Raw genomic sequence first — 17,919 nt, 5'->3', positions numbered from 1 at the left:
GGGCGGCCGCACCGGCCGGGCTCGCTCCCAAAGTAATCCGCATTGATTTGTGGGACCACTTTAATAAATTGTGAGGGGGGTTTAGGTTTCTCCAGCTGGCCCTGGTACCCGTGCACGTCGGGTACCCGTGCACGTCGGCCCACTGGACGCTTTTCCCAGTTTTCGTCCAAGTTTTGCCTAAACTAAAAACGGCCTCCGAAGTGCTCAGCAGTAAATTTGATATTCTAATCATTGTTTGTGGAGGCGACAATGCTTATTAATATTTATGACAGTGTGGAGGCTTGTGTGCGCATTCATTTGTTACCCAGGGTGACGGTTCGCAACGTGCAGCTTATAATAAATAAGAAGGGAAACAAAGGAAACCTGCTTTGTCCTTGTTTTTATAAAGTAATTTAGTTGGAACGGCTGTAGGTGGGATACATTTAATCATCACTGCAGCCGACACATTTGTTTCTCCATTAGCAGCAAAGTGTTGGCAGAAATGAAGTGTTTAAAGTGTGTGTGTGTGTGTGTGTGTGTGTGTGTGTGTGTGTGTGTGTGTGTGTGTGTGCGCGCCAATAGGCAACATTGGGTCTTTGAGGTTTGGTGAGAAAATGCATCTGAAATTTAATCAAATGGCCTCAAGATAAACAGAATAGGAAGATGAAGCGTGAATGTGAGGGTAGAATTGAAGGACGTGTGTGTTCAGGCTCTGCAGGGCTAACTTTCCTCACTGCTGAAACCATTTTGTTCTTGGCGGTTATCGCATTTATTTGATGCGGTTTGAGCCGCCAGATGTCTCTGTGATAAGGGAAACAAATTAGAATATAAAACCAACCCCATGAAAGTGTTTCAGAAAAGGCCTCAGCGGTTGTCACCTGATCAGTATTTGTGTCGGCCACATTTAGCGATAATGGTTCCACACCGGAGGTCGTGACCTCCTGCGTGCTGCTAACGGGTCGTTAGCAGAGATCAGAACGGGAGATCGTCTCAAATCCCAGAACATCATCGCTCTCATCCAAAACCTGATTAAATGCAGAAATAAACTGGAGGAAATCGTCTCGGGGCTCAGACGGTTATTAAATTTGTCCCTCTGATTTCTGTGGTGGAACACAAAAGAAGTGATTTTAGGCACAATTAGTTTGTAGTTTTGTTGTGTGTTGTTCATTTATTAGCACGATCCAGACTTTTGAATCAGGGGGCTGTTGCATAATTAACTAGGAGGAGAGGAGAGGAGAGGAGAGGAGGAGTTTGTCCTTCTGTCCTTCCGTCCCCTCTCCTTAACCCCTGTCCAGGACCGTATCACATGACCCACTCGCCTCTGTGACTGCGTGTGGAACCATCCATAAAAGTCTGAGAACGTGGGATCGGGCGGCGCCGTATCACACACGGCGTAACTGAAAACACCCACTTCCCTGTGATTCCGGCGCCACACGTGCGCTCGTAAAGGCGAACTGATTAAAGCGCAGCAACAGACGCTTTAATCAGGACCGGAGTGGCGGACGCCAGCTGCCGGCGCTCTGCCGTCTGTGAGCGGGAATGTTCTTATTCCCCGATGAAGAAACATGTGAAACCCACCAGAGTTTCTGTCTGACAGCCGACCGGTCCCGGAAGCCCTCGGTACCGGAAGCCCTCGCCCAGCTGCTTGGTTTGAAGGTGAGGGTTTGTGAGGGAACCACCAGAAACACCCTCCACCCAGTCTGACCAGTAGCTAGAACAGAAATCTTCTGTTCTAGCTACTGGTCCTGGAAGACACGTTCAGTTGGACCCTGATCGGCAGTGGTTCCCTACCTTCCCATTCCCATCTTCCATCTGCCGGAGGTCCTGGGGAGGGAGGGCAGAGCGGCGGAGCGTGGTTAAGAGGCAGCAGTGCTACCCGACGTGCTGTTGTGCCACTGTTTCCATGGCGATGGCGGTAAGGTGCCGCAGCCGCTCCGGATGCCAGCGGCGCTGTACGCGAGGTGGGGGAGGGGTCTGGGAGCAGGTGGCGGGAGAAGGGAGAAAGGGAACGGATGTGGGACAAGAAAGGAGGGATGGGGGGGGGGGGGGGGGGGTGCTGTGGTGGAATGGGGAGGGCAGATGAACGCGTGTGTAATCTTTGATGAACGCCGCGTGTGTGGACACACGCTCGCCGGTGGGGCCGCGCGTGCCGTCACACTCCGGCGCCGCGTCCGCGCTGCGATCAGAGGTCGTTTGAAGGTTATCTGGAACCGAAAGTGTCGCACAAGCACGATGAAGGCTGCAGCTCCCCTGGTGCTGCAGCTCACCTTCATTTGTCTTTCATCTGGCCACACACACACACACACACACACACACACACACACACACACACACACACACACACCTCCGTCTCTGTATTTCTAGGTTCTCTAAGACCACCTTCTGTATGGGTGTGTGTTTGGGGGCGTCAGGGTGTCGTGAGGGTCCCTGCTTCTCTCAGAACAGCAGCTGATGGTGGATCATTATGGATCTTCCTGGCAAGTGGCCAGCTCCTGGTTACCACAGCAACGGCTCTGGCACCATCCATCTTGGCTGCTGTGATGTTTGAGGAAGGGCCTCCCTACTGACGCCGAGCTCTCAGTAATGGATTATTTGATTGGTATCGTGCATAAATGAATAAAAACAAACACCGCCACTGTCCCCACTCTGGGAATTCCTATTCTTGTGAGAACCAGTAGCAGTACTGCATCATGTTTGTTTATGTCATTTTAACACAGCAGGACGGGCTGAATATCTTTACATTTTGTAAAAAAAAACTCTTCATCTGTCTGATCTTTCCCAGACTGATCAGGGGTTTGTTTCACTTCGATTAACCCAAACGGACCCGCGGTACTTAAACACAAAGCGTAAAGCTTTGATCCTTCTTCGATTAATCTTCATCTGTCCGCTGTTATGAGAGAATAATTTAATCTGCAGCTGTAATTTAAGGCTCCTGGCGGCTGAAGTGTGGCCCATAGGCGTAATTTATGGAAAATAATGAGGCAAATAACAAACTATCGCCTGGAAAATCTGTCAGAAAATCACTCAATTCTGTATTTTAATGGTGGTGAATGTGTGTGTGGGTGTGTGTACGTGCGTGTGTTCATCCAGAGGTGTTTGTTGTCAGAGTAGCGAAGCATTCCTTCATGCTGACGACACCGGGAGCTCTAATCCGCTCCCGTGAAAGAGCAAAGCTCTGCTTTTATCTCCCTCTTTCATTCGCACTTTTTGGGGACGTTTGCTCGCGGCGAGTGGGAAGGCGCGCGCGTGTGTGTGTGTGTGTGTGTGTGTGTGTGTGTGTGTGTGTGTGACTGAGTGTCCATGTGAGTATTGGACAGAGAAAACCATTATGGGTGTGGAAATATTGTCTCCTTTTAAACTATATTCCTTCAGCTGGATTTATCAAACAATCTGTGCTGTTCAGGCTCTTCCCGCGAGCCGCCCTTTCTGCACACCGTCATCCATCAACAGTGGGTGTTCAAGATGACACAAACATCCCAGCACTTCAGTTTCTTTTAAATATGACAATCGAGATGGTTCCTCCGCATGTCATCATTTATAACAGATGTTCATGCGAAATAGTGGTTTTGGATTGATTCGTTTGCTCCAGTTTGCGCTCAACAAACACATTTTATTGAGCTTCTGCTGAGCAGTTTGAACTCTGAAACGCTCTCTAGTCGACGCAGATGCGGCCAGCGCGTTCCTGGTTCAGGGGATTTCTATGATTTCTTAATTTCCTGCCCCATCACTCCTGTTGTTTTACAAAGCTTGTCAATTAGCCCATTTAGCTTCCAGGGAAATCTGCACGATGCTCTCAGAGCCTTTTTTTCCTCCTCACATCCGTGGCTGAGCTGCAGCTCTCGCTGGCTAATGCCGCTAAATGCTGCATGCTAATCCTCTTCCGGGAGCAGCCAACAGGAAACACCTCAACCAGCTCACCTATCCCATCATGAGATCTCCTGGCTAATGCCGCCGCTCTCCCCCGCAGCGCCGACACCTCCGAGTTCTCTATGAGTGGACGTGAAGTCACTTTATTCTGTGACTAGCGTGTGGTTCGTTTGTTTTTAACGTCACGGCACTTCTGTGTGATTGTGGAGCCCAAACGTCGCCGTGGTGATGTGTTCATCATCGCTGCGGCGATGGAGGCTCGTAACGCCGACACCCGGGACTCGCTGTCGCAGCGACGCCGAGGAGGCGTCAGCTCACGCAGCAACTACAGCAGATTTATTTAGAGGTTTTCATACTCTGGACGCAGCTTTTCAGGTCTCACTTCCACATTTTTCTGAGACAGTCACGTAAACAGCGACAGAACGCTCCTCCTCGTCCTAAACCCGCCGACGAGCAGATTTCACACCTCGGAGACGCGGTCTTCGCCAAACAGAAATAGAACCGCCTCGTCAGGGGGGAGAGGGAGAGACACAATGATGCGTCGATGGGCTGCTGCAGCCGCGTTCTCCCACGCTCGCAACCGGAGCAGCAGCGCCAACTTTACGCTTTACGACGTTTAATCTCGTTAGACTGAAGAGAATTAATCAAAACCCACCCAGTCTGCCTCTGTCCACGAGAACAACCAGATGGTTTCTGACATGATGGATTATTCCTGCAGTCTCCAAAAACAGTCGAGAGCTGGAGGAAGTGGCAGAAAATGGCAGAGAGGGAGAGAGAGATGCTATCAGGGCGGCTGACGATGAGGAACGGTGTGAGGAGGACGGAGCATTTAGTGGGTAATGGAGGGTGAAGAAGAGTGAGAAGGCAGAGAAAGAGAGAGTGAGCGGTTCTGATGATGCAGCGGGTCAGCGGAGTGCTGTCCAGTGGCCCGTTTGTGGGACGTTTCTCTGCTGAGAGAAAACTGGCCTCAGACAGGAGCTCAGGTGTGGGGACGTGGAGGTCAAAGGTGATGAGCCGTCCATCTATCTGGACCCGGACCTCCTGGACTGTACTCCAGTCTGATCTGCGTCTGGATCCTGGAGAGACCAGGAGAATTAAGGGTGATCAAATGAACCAGATCGCCGACAGGGCTCGAAGCGATCCGGTTCGCTCGTCTTCCCTTTATTGGGCCATTTAAATGACGTTCCCCCACTCGTTAACCTTGTTTACCGTCCAGCACAGTTTGAGCTGCAGTCCTGTTGAGCTGAACCTCGTTACCGTGACACCCGCCCCCCGCTGAGACCTCAGGTCCTAATTTGGCCCCGCATCACTTGGGTTTAGATCCATCAGCCTCGCAGCTAACTGAGCTAAGAGTCTTAACCCCCCCCCCACAGTAAACAGAATCCTCAGGATGAAAACAGGAAATGTGCTCGTGTTCCTCTTATTAGCTCTTAGCTTTGACCAAATCACCTTGTTTTGCAGATTTCCAGCCAAAGTTTGACAAAGTGTGACAGGATGAAAGAACCAGATTTCCCAGAACTTCTTTGCTCTCTCCTTCAGGTGCTGCTGTCTGGGCTGATCGGGGTGGTGTCGTGGAAGAGGCCGCTGTCGCTCGTGGTGAGTGTCCTCCAAACGCCTGTCGCCCTGAACAGGGCCTCTGCATTAGCCATGTTGCTACACGCCGCTAGCATAACGAGGATATCTGTAAATGACTGACAGGGGAGGACAGGGTTCTGTGTAATGCTTTAATCCCGATAAATGTTCCGAACTTTGCTGGTTTGTGACATCATAATGTACCCTTCCACTCTCATTATCGATTGGGCTTTGACCTTCAGCCCTTCAGATTTGACTTCTCTTCTTTTTCCCGCCTGTTTGAAAATGTCACCAATAAGAAAAAAAGAGGCGAGCTCAGCTCAGCCGTTTGGTAATAAATGACACATCTCAGCATGAGTTTTAAAGGCTTTAACGTCCGTAAAGAGCGTGGAGAGTCCGGTGGAGCCGTGTGGACCCGCCTGCAGAGGTCGCCTGCCTGTAATCAGACGGGTCCGAATGCTGGATCCGTCCAGGCCGGTTCAGGTGACTAACGCACCGGCTGGTTGCATGGAGCTTTGGCAGCAGGGCAGCAGCCGGTCAGCTGACCGTGGGCGGCCTTAATGACTCAGAATGACTACAGTTCTTAAACTAATTTAGGAATTTTATTACTTTTGTTCTGAGCTGGGTTACAGCAGCCTGGAGCTCCATACGGTCCGTCCAGGAAGTGAAACCTGTGGTCAATTAGGATTTGCCCTCTATTGCTGGCATTGTTGGTATTGATCGGTGTTGATATTGATCAGGTCCAGATTCTGTATCCCAGATTCCGCTTTGGTTCGTGGAGGCTGGTTTCGTCTCCATCTTTGACCCGATGCAGACGCCATTTTTCTGTGCTTCTGTTAGCCGTGTGTTCCCGGTGTTCTCTTAGCTCTGCTGTCACAATCTCATTTGAGGACATCCTCCACGTCCGCCTTATCTGGAGCCGTGGTCTCCATCCAGCAGGGATGTCGCCTCGGCAACGTACCGAACCTGCTGCCTCGGGAGCGACATACTGTACACGAGCGAGAGCAGGAGGCAGCAAATCGTCTCTCCTGATGGAGACAGTCTGCAGCAGTCGGCTCGTCTCACCTCCTGTTGAACACACACGCACACACGCACACACACACACACACACACACACCGAGTGTGATCTGAATATCACAGTCAGCTTATCTCAGCGCGGCGCCTTTGAGGAAAATAAATAGTTTAAACACCATCTGATTTAAAAGATGAAGTTAAGAAATGCTTCTATTTTCCATTAAACACTGTAGATATGTTTAAAAAAGTCTTTTTTTAAATTTTAATCTCGAACAGGACCCAGACTCATCTGGGTGGATCCTCCCGCTGACGTAAAGGACGGGGAGAAACACATACATGCATTATATGTGCAAATACATGTGTGGAATCCCCGTGGGTCAGAGGTCAGCTGGAGCCGCGGGGGGGGGGGGGAGTATGAGATGTGACAGCAGCCACTGAACAATAAGGCTCAATCATAGCGACTTGGGACTCAAACAAGTGATGATTTATTGGTGCAGTTTAACCTAAATTAGCCTCAACAATTCAATTGGGCAGCAGACGATGATTCTTCTTTACTTTCCTCTTCATATTCCACTAAAACACATGAATCAATTGTGTGCCTGACCTCTGACATGTGCTTGACCTCTGACATGAGGCCTGATGGGATTAAATCTGCTTCTCTGCAGGGAGCCTGAGCAGTTTCTCCCAAATGGGACTGAGACACTTTTCTAATGTATTTCTGTAACTGTTGACGGTGCTAAAGGCCTCCGGCCTCCCGACAGGACAAATATCCACAACCGCACGCGTTGCTGCACGAAGAGCCGACTCCTTAAAATGCCCCCCTCCTCATCCATCTGCCTTTTGCTCCTCTGGGACGCTGAAATCAGTCTTCCATGTTTGATCTGTCCAGATTAGCCGCCGTCACCTCCTGGTGTTACGGTCATATTTCTTCCTGAAGTTGTCGATATTCCACCGGTAATCCCAGGCGGCAAGAGAGAGTGTGTGTGTGTATATATGTGTGTGTGTGTGTGTGTGTGTGTGTGTGTGTGTGTGTGTGTGTGTGTGTGTGTGTTCCATGTGGGAAAATCAATCGGCGACAGAGGAGCTCATCCATCCATCACAGGTCAGAAACCTGTTTTGTCACCTGTTCCAGCTGTCAGGCTGCTCTCCGAGGCTCCTGAAACACTTTCACAGCAGCGGGAGAGTCAGAACGGCTTTGTGAGACTGTCTCCGTGACGACCCGTGACCCTGCCGGGCCATAAACACCGCCTTACTGCAGCTGATGAGGGAGGCGGAGCTCGCCGTGGTGGCCACGGGGAATAGACATGTACTGGCAGGCGGCACAGGCGCGAGGACCAAAACAACAATTTGATCACCGCTGTTACTGCTTTATCCGGTGAAATTGGCACAGTTTTGCGCGGCAGCGTGAGTCCGTCCGGCCCGGTTGGGTCCTCCAGACCCACGTGGACGGGCTAATCCTGTAAGTGGCCTGTTAGCGGCCTCTCCGCCTGCTGCCGGGTCCTGCAGGGATGCTACTGAAAGGCAGAGAACACATTAAAATGATCCCTCTGGCCTGGTGGTGAATGGGCAGGAAATGAGGGCTCTATTTTGGCCCCCAGCCCCCCCCACCTGACCATTTGCTTTTTTTTGTGCGTGATGGCGTCTAAATCCAGGCTGATTTCCATGAAACCTTAAACTCTCCGCTGCAGCTTGCAGCTCCCCCCCCCACACTCCTGTCACCCTCGGCCGCTAACAAATGTCTGAACCCTGTGGGGAACGGAGGCGGGGTCCAGATCAGCGCCCACAGCTGACCGAGGACCTGACGCTCTGTCAGAGACGGGAGACGAGATCCTGATTTACAGCCGCGTCAGCACTATTTAACAGCTGAGTGAGTTGATTACTGCGACAGGACTGCAGCTACCGCAGAGACGCCGGAGCACCTACAGTCACGTGACCTTCAGGGTGGTGGGGGTCTGCGAGGTTCTAGCGGCGCAGGAGGAGCAGGCTTGATATGGATTTTCTGCATTTTTGACAAAATCTGCCTGCAGAGGTGCTTCGAGACGCCCTTGAGCTCAACAGTTGATCGTCTGATTTCAGGATTTTAGATTATTCAGGTGATCCTGTAAAGAGATGTGACGTGTTTTCAATATAATGCGATAGCGGCAGGTTTCGTATGGTCACGTAAACGGGCACGTTCAGGCTGTTTCGACCACGTTAGCTGCCTGTTGGACGCAGCCTTGGTGTGAATGTGCAGGCCGGATGATATTTGATCCTGTGTGGATTTTATAGCACAACCGTGTTTAGCTAATTAAACCAAACAAATCGATCGCACTCTCAGTCGCATCCCGACACCCCAGATATGTTTCACCGCAGTGAGAATTGTACAGTAAATATGTCTCTGTGTGCGTGTGTGTGTGTGTGTGTGTGTGTCTGAGAGAGCGAGAGAGAGAGAAATAAAAACACTGAATACATGTGCAAATATTTGTGAGCTGAGTTGAAGGTGGTGTTTCGGGGTGTGTGTGTGTGGGGGGGCAAATAACACAGCTGGAGGAAATGTGCTACTTCCAGAAAACTAGCTCTGGGAGGGGATTACTCCCATCCATAGAGCCTCGCTGGGTTTTTATCACTTTATTGTTTGAGTTTCTTCGCTCTTTTGAGCGGTTTAACAAAGCTGGTGCAGAACAAGCGAGAGGCTCTGAAATCAGATCCTGCTTGATTGTTCCGCATTGTGATTCTCAGAGACGAGGGGGAAAAGCTCAGTCAGGACGGCTCGAATAATGGCTCGCACCTGGGGACGGGCCCGCTGCTCCAGGGAAGCGATATGAAGATAAAAAAGAAGTCATCCTCATCTGAGTTGGGAATTATTTCATTCCGTTCGGTCCAGCTGCATTTATGGCTTCTGTTACGGTCAGGATGGTCTCCAGGCCGGAGTCTCAGCCTTGAACAAGCAACCGCTAAAGGAAACACTGCCTTTTATATTCGGTACTCGGTCACACGGATTCTGGCCCCGGTTGCCAAGCAGCAACTTTCTTTAAATCCCAAGATGGTAAAATTCCCGTGCGTTTGCTACTGTTTTGTCCGAATCCGTGACCTTAATGAAGCTGAGCTTCGAAAGTTGGGCAGCCAAACATTCTCTTGCTTCTCTTTGCTGCTGGACGAGACCTCGTTTAAACAGGGACCTCCGAGCGTCCTGGAAATGGACCACAAACTGCTGCCGTTAACCGGAGCTGAAGGCTCTCAGGGGCTCCTCAACAGGCCAGCATCAGCACAGATGATGTTTCTGTTCCTGCTACGATCCCTGGTCTCCCAGCCTCGGCGCTGCCCCTCCCCCGCTTCGTAACAACTCCTTCAAACGATCAAACAGCGGGAGCAGTCCCGCTCTGATGCCCTCCTTAATGGCTTTGGTGACTAATGACGTGTCTTTGGAGCGCTGACGAACACCCAGATGTTTGCTCACGTCGCTGCAGTGGGCGAGCTGCAACAGAGAAGCGCTTCATCTTCAGGCATTCAGTTATCCAATTATTGGGACGCTTTCTGGAGAAAATGGCCGCAAATGTGTGGTTAGTCTTCAACTATAGTTTGGAGGTGAGTAACTGCTAATAATGTGAGGAAACCTTCAGGTAAAAACCTGAAAACTTCCTCTCCCACACCACGTTAGCATATGCTGCTCTACACGGCTGCAAGCTCACTTAGCATTAGCTTCTCATCCGTTCGGTTGTTTTGGAGGCGTTGTGGATCCTGTTCTCCGCTTGCTCGTGACTCATTTCCTGCGTTTCATTTATAAAAGTAATCATTTTGCTCACAAACAGGGTGACCGCTGCTCAGGCGTACTTCTGCCTTCTTCAGGGTTTTATTGTTAGCAGACTGACAGGTAGCTGGCACCACGACGAGCGCGACAGAGCTCGCTCGGCTGGGCGAACATGAACCTTTTTTTCTCCTCGAGATAATTCCTGATGAATGATGTCCTCCTCCGAGGCACCGGGAAGCAGGAAGTGTGGTTCCGTATTAATTAGAATATGAATTAGATAGACCCTCTTATCTGATGGCTCATATAAGATTGAGAGCAGCTTAATCCAGGAAGCCTCGGCATCAGCGCGCTTTCAGTAAATCGTCAGTGCGCCGGTCACATTGGGCTCCTCCAGACACTGTGGACGTGAAAAGACATTAAATAAATGCTAAAAGACTTACTGTAAATACAATACGTTGTATTAGTGCCACTGCAAACATCTCCTCATTTCCTGACTCTTTATTGGCTGTAAAATCAGCCGGTTGTTCACGTCAGTGTGACCTTTCCGCCATCTGCACGTGCTTTTGCTCCTTCAGGAACACGCGGCAACCTTCAAAATCTCTAAAATCCCAAAGTCTCCAGGAGGTTAGCGAATGTTCCGCTCCTCCGATTCTTTGCTGGCAGCCCGGTGGAACGATCAACGTGACCGAGCTGCTTCTGGTGGTAACTGGTCGGGGCCGTCAGACAGTCACGTGTCACCGCCTGACATTTAAACAGATTTGGCCGTTGGAGTCTTCATACTTGATTTTCAATTAGGCGCTCCGAGTTTCCTCCGCTGCTGTGTGGCGCCGGGGTCTGTGGGGACCGGGTTCATTAAGCCCGTCTCATTACAACAGGCCCAGCAAGACTCTTGTGGAGCTTCTTCTCTTTGGTCCTTAGAGCTCCGCGGTTGATTAAAACATTAAGAAGCGGAGGTTAATCAGCCTCTGACCCGCCGGGTGATGTGTGGCCCATTTTAATCAATAAGTGGGTGGGCAGAGTGTGTTCCTGCTGTTATATCAAACCTTTCTTGGACAACCAGAGGTCAGCCGACCCTATGGTAGCACGCTGGCGGGGTGGGCTTCCCCTCTCTAGTGTTGGAATTTCCACATGATGTCTGCAACCACAGGAAGTAATCCATCACTTCCTGCAGGGACGCAGCCTGACCCGAGCTTGTCGGCACATCACATGTTAAGAGGCCAGTTGGAAAGCAGAAAGGATAAACTGCTGAGTCGTGAAGCAACCGACAGAGAGAAGAACCTCTTTAATCACCCATCCGTGCAATGAAATTAACCGTAGACTTTGTTTAAGACCTTTTTCTTAAACGTGCTGCATATGTGCCTGAGCAGGGGTCTACATTAGGAGGTCTGTGGAAGTCTTTAGTTCTGCTTCTCCACCGCTGAGAGGTCGCATCAACACCTCTGTTTATTTGGAAGGTCACATGTCAAACCCCGACTAATCCCCCCCCGACGTTAATCCAAACACAAGCACGGATGTAAAGAAGAGCCTCGTGGAGGGAGGAGCTGTGGAGCAATCAGACGCTGCCTACTTATCGAGTCAACAACAGCGCCCCCTAGAGGAACCTGTTTGTGTTTTACTACATGGGAGCGCTGCAGAATCCTGGGGATTGCTTAACTCTGTGTGTGTGTGTGGGGGGGGGGGGGGGGGGGGGCTGTGATGTGCAGAGAACAAGCAGCATCCAAACACTGCCTTCCACTCTGGTGGCTGAGGGATAATTGAAAATAAACAACCTTGTGTCGCAGTGCTAATTTGCGCTGCAGCCGAGGGTGGAGAGCCGCATTTCACACATCTGTAGTTGTGTTTGGATCCAGTCATCATAAATGCAACATTCAAAACACGAGAGACGTCCCACGTCCCCCCCCACCCCAAAGACCAGCAGAAACAGGCTGACGACTTCTCTAATTAGATGTCTTAACTGCTGGTTTCCAGTCAAACTGTGACACATTTGCAGCCTCACTTCAGTTACAAATGAGGTCCTGAGTGAGAATTGTACAGTAAATATGTCAGTGTGTGTGAGTGTGTGTATGTGTGTGTGTGTGTGTGTGTGTGTGTGTTTCTCTTTGACATGCAGTGTAGCAGTAATTAATGTCCATTGCCATCCGACATGGTAATGAGGAGCCATTCGGTTACCGTGGCATCGGCTTGGTGTGGGGGAGGGGAGGGGAGGGGAGGCTCCCACACAGCCAGTCATACCAGTGGTGTTTTTAATGAGGGGTAATTGGGAGGATCTGACACTTTCATTGACGACCTAATGCTGACGCTTGCAACAGGAATGAAGTATCCCTGTTCAATAGTCAGGAAAAGCTCTTGGAGTGCACTTTGTCCATAACTTCCATCCCACATTGATCAGAAATGGATCCAACAGTGGTTCCTCAGTCAAAGGGAAGAACCAGAACAGTCATTTTGTCCCCAATAGCAGAACCACTAATCTGCTGCATCAAGACCATCAGCAAAGTCTCATAGTTCAAGCATCATCGTCATCATCATCATCACCACCACCTCCTGTCGATTCACCGAGGTCACGCTGACACGTCTGTGTTCACACGTCATGGTTCCTCAGAACTCACCCAGCTTATAATGATTGATGGTAATTTGGGTAATTTGGAGCAGACTGGGAGAACACAGCATCATGCAACGTGAGCACGGAAACAGAGCTAACTAATGCTAACTCTGCTGTTCACTTCCTTTCTCTTATTTCCTCTCACAGCTGCTCTAGCAGAAATCCAGGCAGCTCATATCACATTCAAATAAAATGCTGATTAACCCGCTCTACGTCCTGACCCTGAACGCACCACATGACCGCAGAATCCTCCTCTTCTTCCCCTTTGACTGTTGGGTTTTGTTTTGTTTTCTCCTTGTCCTTTTCCTCCTCCCTCACTTGGATTTTTGTTTTTTTTGTCCTCCAAAGATGCCCCCCCCTCCTCACGCTCCCCCATCACGCTCTCAATCTTTCAATTTTCTGCCATGGTGAAAAGCACTTAAAGTTATCGCTCCATCTGTTTATTACATGCCACCTTCGCTTCCTTCTGCTCCTCCCTTTCCTCTCTCCTCCTCTCCATCTGTGTGTTCCCAGCAGCTCGACTCCTCCTTTTTATGCCCTTTGCGTCCTCGTCAGCGTCGCCCTTCGTTCCAACAAACGCCAACTTTCTTGTATCGTTAATCTTCAGTCATTATTTCTGTTGAATGCAAATGTTCTCGCTGTAAACTTGGAAAACGAAGAGTTTTTCCTCATGAGCTTTGTCACATGTCGGCGTGAAGAAGTGATGAGAACGTTTGGCCCAGATGGAGGAGAGACAAAACATCCCTCCATCAATAATTGAGAGTTTGAGAGTTGGGGAGTTTCTCGTGTCATTAGGTGAAAAGCTTTTCTGTAATTAGGATTTTTCTCGTCTTCAGACTGTGGAAGTCTCCGGGGAATCTGGTTATCGATTCCTTCTGACATCCGAGCTGATCCTCTTCTGCTGATATCGCTGAGCAATAACTCTGCGGCCGAGCAGCTGCTTTCAGCCGCAGCCTCGGCGATGAAGGAGCTCGACCGCAGGCTGCAGCAGGTTCATGCTGCTCTCTTCTCCCCTCCCCACAGATCACCTTCTTCATGCTGCTGTCTGCGGTGTGTGTGATGCTCAACCTGGCTGGATCAATCCTCTCCTGCCAGAACGCTCAGCTGGTCAACTCTCTGGAAGACTGTCAACTGGTGAGACCGTCTGAACCTCCACACACACACACACACACACGGAATACTCTATTGTGGCTCAGGGGAGAGTTTAGTCCAGTGTTTCCAATCTTTAATGAACTGGAGATGCTAGATAAGATGCGAGACCGTTCTTTTGAGAGCATTGAATAACGTATAATACTATTGACTCTTACAGTATTAATGTAACTCATAAGCTTTAATCACTGCAGCCTGCAAATGATGTTGGAAACACAAGAAAAATCCATCCATGTCACCGTTGACACTATTGATGGCAAATATTGCAGTCACATCCTGCACAGGCGCCTTTTTCCATGAATGGTCTTGGTCTCCGTCTGGCTCCAAGAGCAAAATAACAATATAATTCCAGTATAATTCCATGTGGTCATTGTAACTGTGGTTAACCTCCCACCCCTGTGTGTCGTCATGTCTTGACGATGTTAAAATCCAAGCAATTGACAGGCTGCAGCTCTGTTCCGAACATGCAAAAGAACTGAGGCGTCACCATCAGATATAAGCAGAACTTTTTATCTGTGACTGACTAGTAACTCCTGATGGCCACACAGTCTTGATTAGGATGCCTGATGCCCGGTTGGGTCTCATTCCACCTATACTGGGATTCCTGGTGTTCAGAGAGGAATTTATACACAAAACTTTTCCAATTTTTAACCACTGATCACCAGAGAAATCCACATTAAACTGCTGCCAACGTGCATCAGTTCAGCTGCATGTCCCTTCTCCCACGCTGCGGCTCTCTTTCCATGATTGATGACAGCTCTTGGGATTCGCTCAGCCACGCCAATTCTTTGCACCAACCCTAACAGCTGCGACAGCTTCACGCCGCTCCCCAGAGACGCTCGCCTCCTCCTGAAACGTTAACATTCCTCCTCTCTTCTCCCCGATGTAATTAACCCGCACTTGTCGGGATCACGTCCTGCTTTCTCTCAATCTGGGACACGCGGCGGCGGTACGTCGGGCCAACACCGCACTCAGAGACGTTAAACACTTCTGATCGGCCGAGTCCAGCAACAGACTATTTATCCTGTTATTTACTGTACAAACTGCTGCTTTAAACGCTTTACTAATCAGGGCGAGATCAGACTTTCTGTAAAATTTCATTTGAGGACCAGCTTAGGTCTGATCTGTGTGTGTGTGTGTGTGTGTGTGTGTGTGTGTCCTTGTGTGGCGTGCATGAGTGCGGATGTGTGCTCTCTCCTTTCCCCCCTCAGCTCAAGTTTGATAGTGACGGCGTGTGTGTGTGCTGCGAGCTCCAGCAGCAGAGCTCCAGCTGCAGCAACCTGGGCGAGACGCTGAAGCTGAACCCGTTGCGGGACTGCAACACGATCCGACTCCGTCTGAAGGTGAGTGAGGAGTCAGAACCAGAACCAGGACGAGAACCAGAGCTCTCTGTCACCTTTTTCGGGTTGGATTAGGAAGAAAATGTGGGTCGGGGACGCTGATTTATCGCTGTGATGTTCTGTGAATAAGGCGGGATCCACAGGGCCTCTGTGTTAGCGTGCACGTGAAAAGAGCCACAGAAAATAGCGCCCAATCACAGATTAATTGGGCAGGAAGTCGATAATGGCAACAGCATTCGTCTTCCCCCATGAGGTAGACTTAAATCCTGGCCTGGCTCTAGTTGGCCGCTGCGTGATCTCTTTAGATGAGCTGGACTTGGCGTGGGGGCAGCAGTGATATACAGCAATTGCCGCTACGCTTTTATCGCCTAACAATCATATCCATTCATTTTATGTCCCTGATTGATTATAAAACATTGATACCCGAATAAAAAGCTTCCGGAGAGGAAGCACGTCCAGGGAAAGAGGAGGAAACTGGGCACATTTTTCATTTGTGCCATTCATTGTTCGGAGAGAGATGCTCGCTGGAGCTGTGCACCTTTATCGGTGCCAAAGAGGACACATGTGTTGAGTTAGTCCTGAGAGGAAGCTGTCACGCCGGTGTCCCTCCACCATGTTGGGCCGCTAATGAACTTGTGATGCTGCCCCACGCTGCTCCACTCAACCCAATACAAGAAGTGTAGACAGAATTAAACACAAGTTACAAGAAAGAAAATCAAAAACAGTGACAATGAAAATTACAAATAATCAAATGAAGCTCCTCATAGGGGGTAAAAAAAGACAAAGAAAAGTGTTTTGAAAGCAAACAGGAAGCACGTGACGCACGCCCTCTCACTTCTGGTTGACTTTAGCCCCCCCTCGCTAACAGGCCTGACAAAGAGAAGAGACGACCTCATTCATTCGCTGTTTGTATTCAATCCTCTCTTATATTATGTGTAATTATCTCCCACCAGAGGTTCTGAATCATCCGTGAGAGGGAGTTTTGAGGTAATGTGTGATTTATTCTGCGGGGGGGGGGGGGGGGGGGGGGGGGGTGGTTGAGTGTGTGACGCTTCTGAATAACCTAATTGCTCAAGGCAATTTAGCTTCTGGAGGTTAAACATCAGGTGAGCTGGGATGTTAAACGGTTTCTGCAGTGGTGTTATTAGTGCTCGCAGCCCAGCAGAGGATTTATTATGTCATCATTTTTTGGGCGTCAAATGTGGGCCGACAGGTTTCCCGTCCCCCGGCATCACCCTCCCTCAGCTTCGTGGTTTCCTTTGCGGTTAAACGAGGCAGGTCGGCGTCTGCGTGCAATCGCGGGACGTTACCTGAGAGCTGCACAGCAGGACGAGTGATGATGGACAGTCAACAGGTTCTTGTGACCTCTGGAGGAAAACCGTCGTTTAGAGCGGATTCCCATCGGCGATGCCGTCCCTCGCTGCTGAGGCGCAGCTGACGGCTGTGGGGCCTCTCTTCTGCTGGGTTCAACTCTTTCTGCACAATCATGATAGAATGTGAGCGTCAGCGCTCAGCCAAGCAGGAAGTAGATCTGATGCTTCTGCGTCCAGCCAGTCACGCCTCACTATATTAGCGTCTCCTTGTGAGGGTGAACGCTGGTGATGACGGTCCTCAGACAGAGACCCAAGATGGTGTGAAGGTCTCTGGACGTCCGCTCCACCTTCTGATCAGAAGTGTTGCAGCTCCAGACAGTTTCTACGGGTTCTTAAATGCTCTGAAGCTCTGAGATAAACCACAGGCAGGATGAAGCATTAAGAACGCTGCTTATTTCAGTGGGGTTGACACCTTCAGCGCGTCGTGTGAAGTGGCGTCTGGGATCAACATCTGCTGCCGTCTGTCGTTGATGTTCGAAAATCTGCACGAGCTTTGCCAGTCGACAATCCGGACACACCCCCCCCCCCATATTTACATCCAACCGCTATAGATGTTTACCCCATATTTACATCCAACCGCTATAGATGTTTACCCCATATTTACACCCAACTGCTATAGATGTTACCCCATATTTACATCCAACTGCTATAGATGTTGACCCCATATTTACATCCAACTGCTATAGATGTTTACCCCATATTTACATCCAACTGCTATAGATGTTTACCCCATATTTACATCCAACTGCTATAGATGTTTACCCCATATTTACATCCAACTGCTATAGATGTTTACCCCATATTTACATCCAACTGCTATAGATGTTGACCCCATATTTAGATCTTCAGTCTCCACTGAAATACACATATGGGGTCTTGAGGGTCTTTTTGGTGCAGCACTTCATTCCTTGCACATGATGTACCCGTCAAGCTCAAATACAAGGAAGGATTCTACAGTGATTTAATATCCTTGGCGCCATTCTTTTGTGCCTTTTATCATTTATCTGAACTCCCCACAGTCATTTTCCATGTTTGAAATGTCAGTCGACGGCGTCCTCCAAGATTTCCCTCCCACATGAAACATGGACCGACAGCAGACGTCCAAGTATCAGATGCATTTTATAATTGGCAGCTCCCAACTTCAGCTCCATTCCAGCTCATTTCACCTTTAACTTGCAGCTTGATCTTTGGCAGCCAGTTACTGGGCATCAAACATGTTTGAAAAACAGTTGCACGGCTGGCTCCTCCGTGCGTCCTTCGTGCCAACTTCCATCCATTTTATGCTTCAGACTTCAAAAA

The 17,919-nt window shown here is 49.7% G+C and overlaps 1 protein-coding gene across 5 annotated transcripts in view; it reads left to right on the top strand.

Moving 5' to 3' along the window:
• fam189a1 (family with sequence similarity 189 member A1) overlaps positions 1-17,919 on the top strand; it is a 33,804-nt gene that overhangs the window by 8,141 nt on the left and 7,744 nt on the right. For 3 of the 5 annotated variants that reach the window (XM_029846579.1, XM_029846578.1, XM_029846577.1), the window contains exons 2-4: positions 5,386-5,442; positions 13,782-13,892; positions 15,086-15,250. In XM_029846579.1, coding sequence (XP_029702439.1) covers positions 5,386-5,442; positions 13,782-13,892; positions 15,086-15,250 — 333 coding nt within the window. The remainder of the gene's footprint in view (positions 1-5,385; positions 5,443-13,781; positions 13,893-15,085; positions 15,251-17,919) is intronic. The other 2 variants (XM_011610218.2, XM_029846580.1) reach the window with 1 other exon arrangement.

Source organism: Takifugu rubripes, chromosome 13 (assembly GCF_901000725.2).
Source record: "Takifugu rubripes chromosome 13, fTakRub1.2, whole genome shotgun sequence".
Lineage (NCBI taxonomy): Eukaryota > Metazoa > Chordata > Actinopteri > Tetraodontiformes > Tetraodontidae > Takifugu > Takifugu rubripes.
The sequence above is the reverse complement of the archived record's forward strand: the minus strand, read 5'-3'. Positions and strand labels throughout refer to the sequence as shown.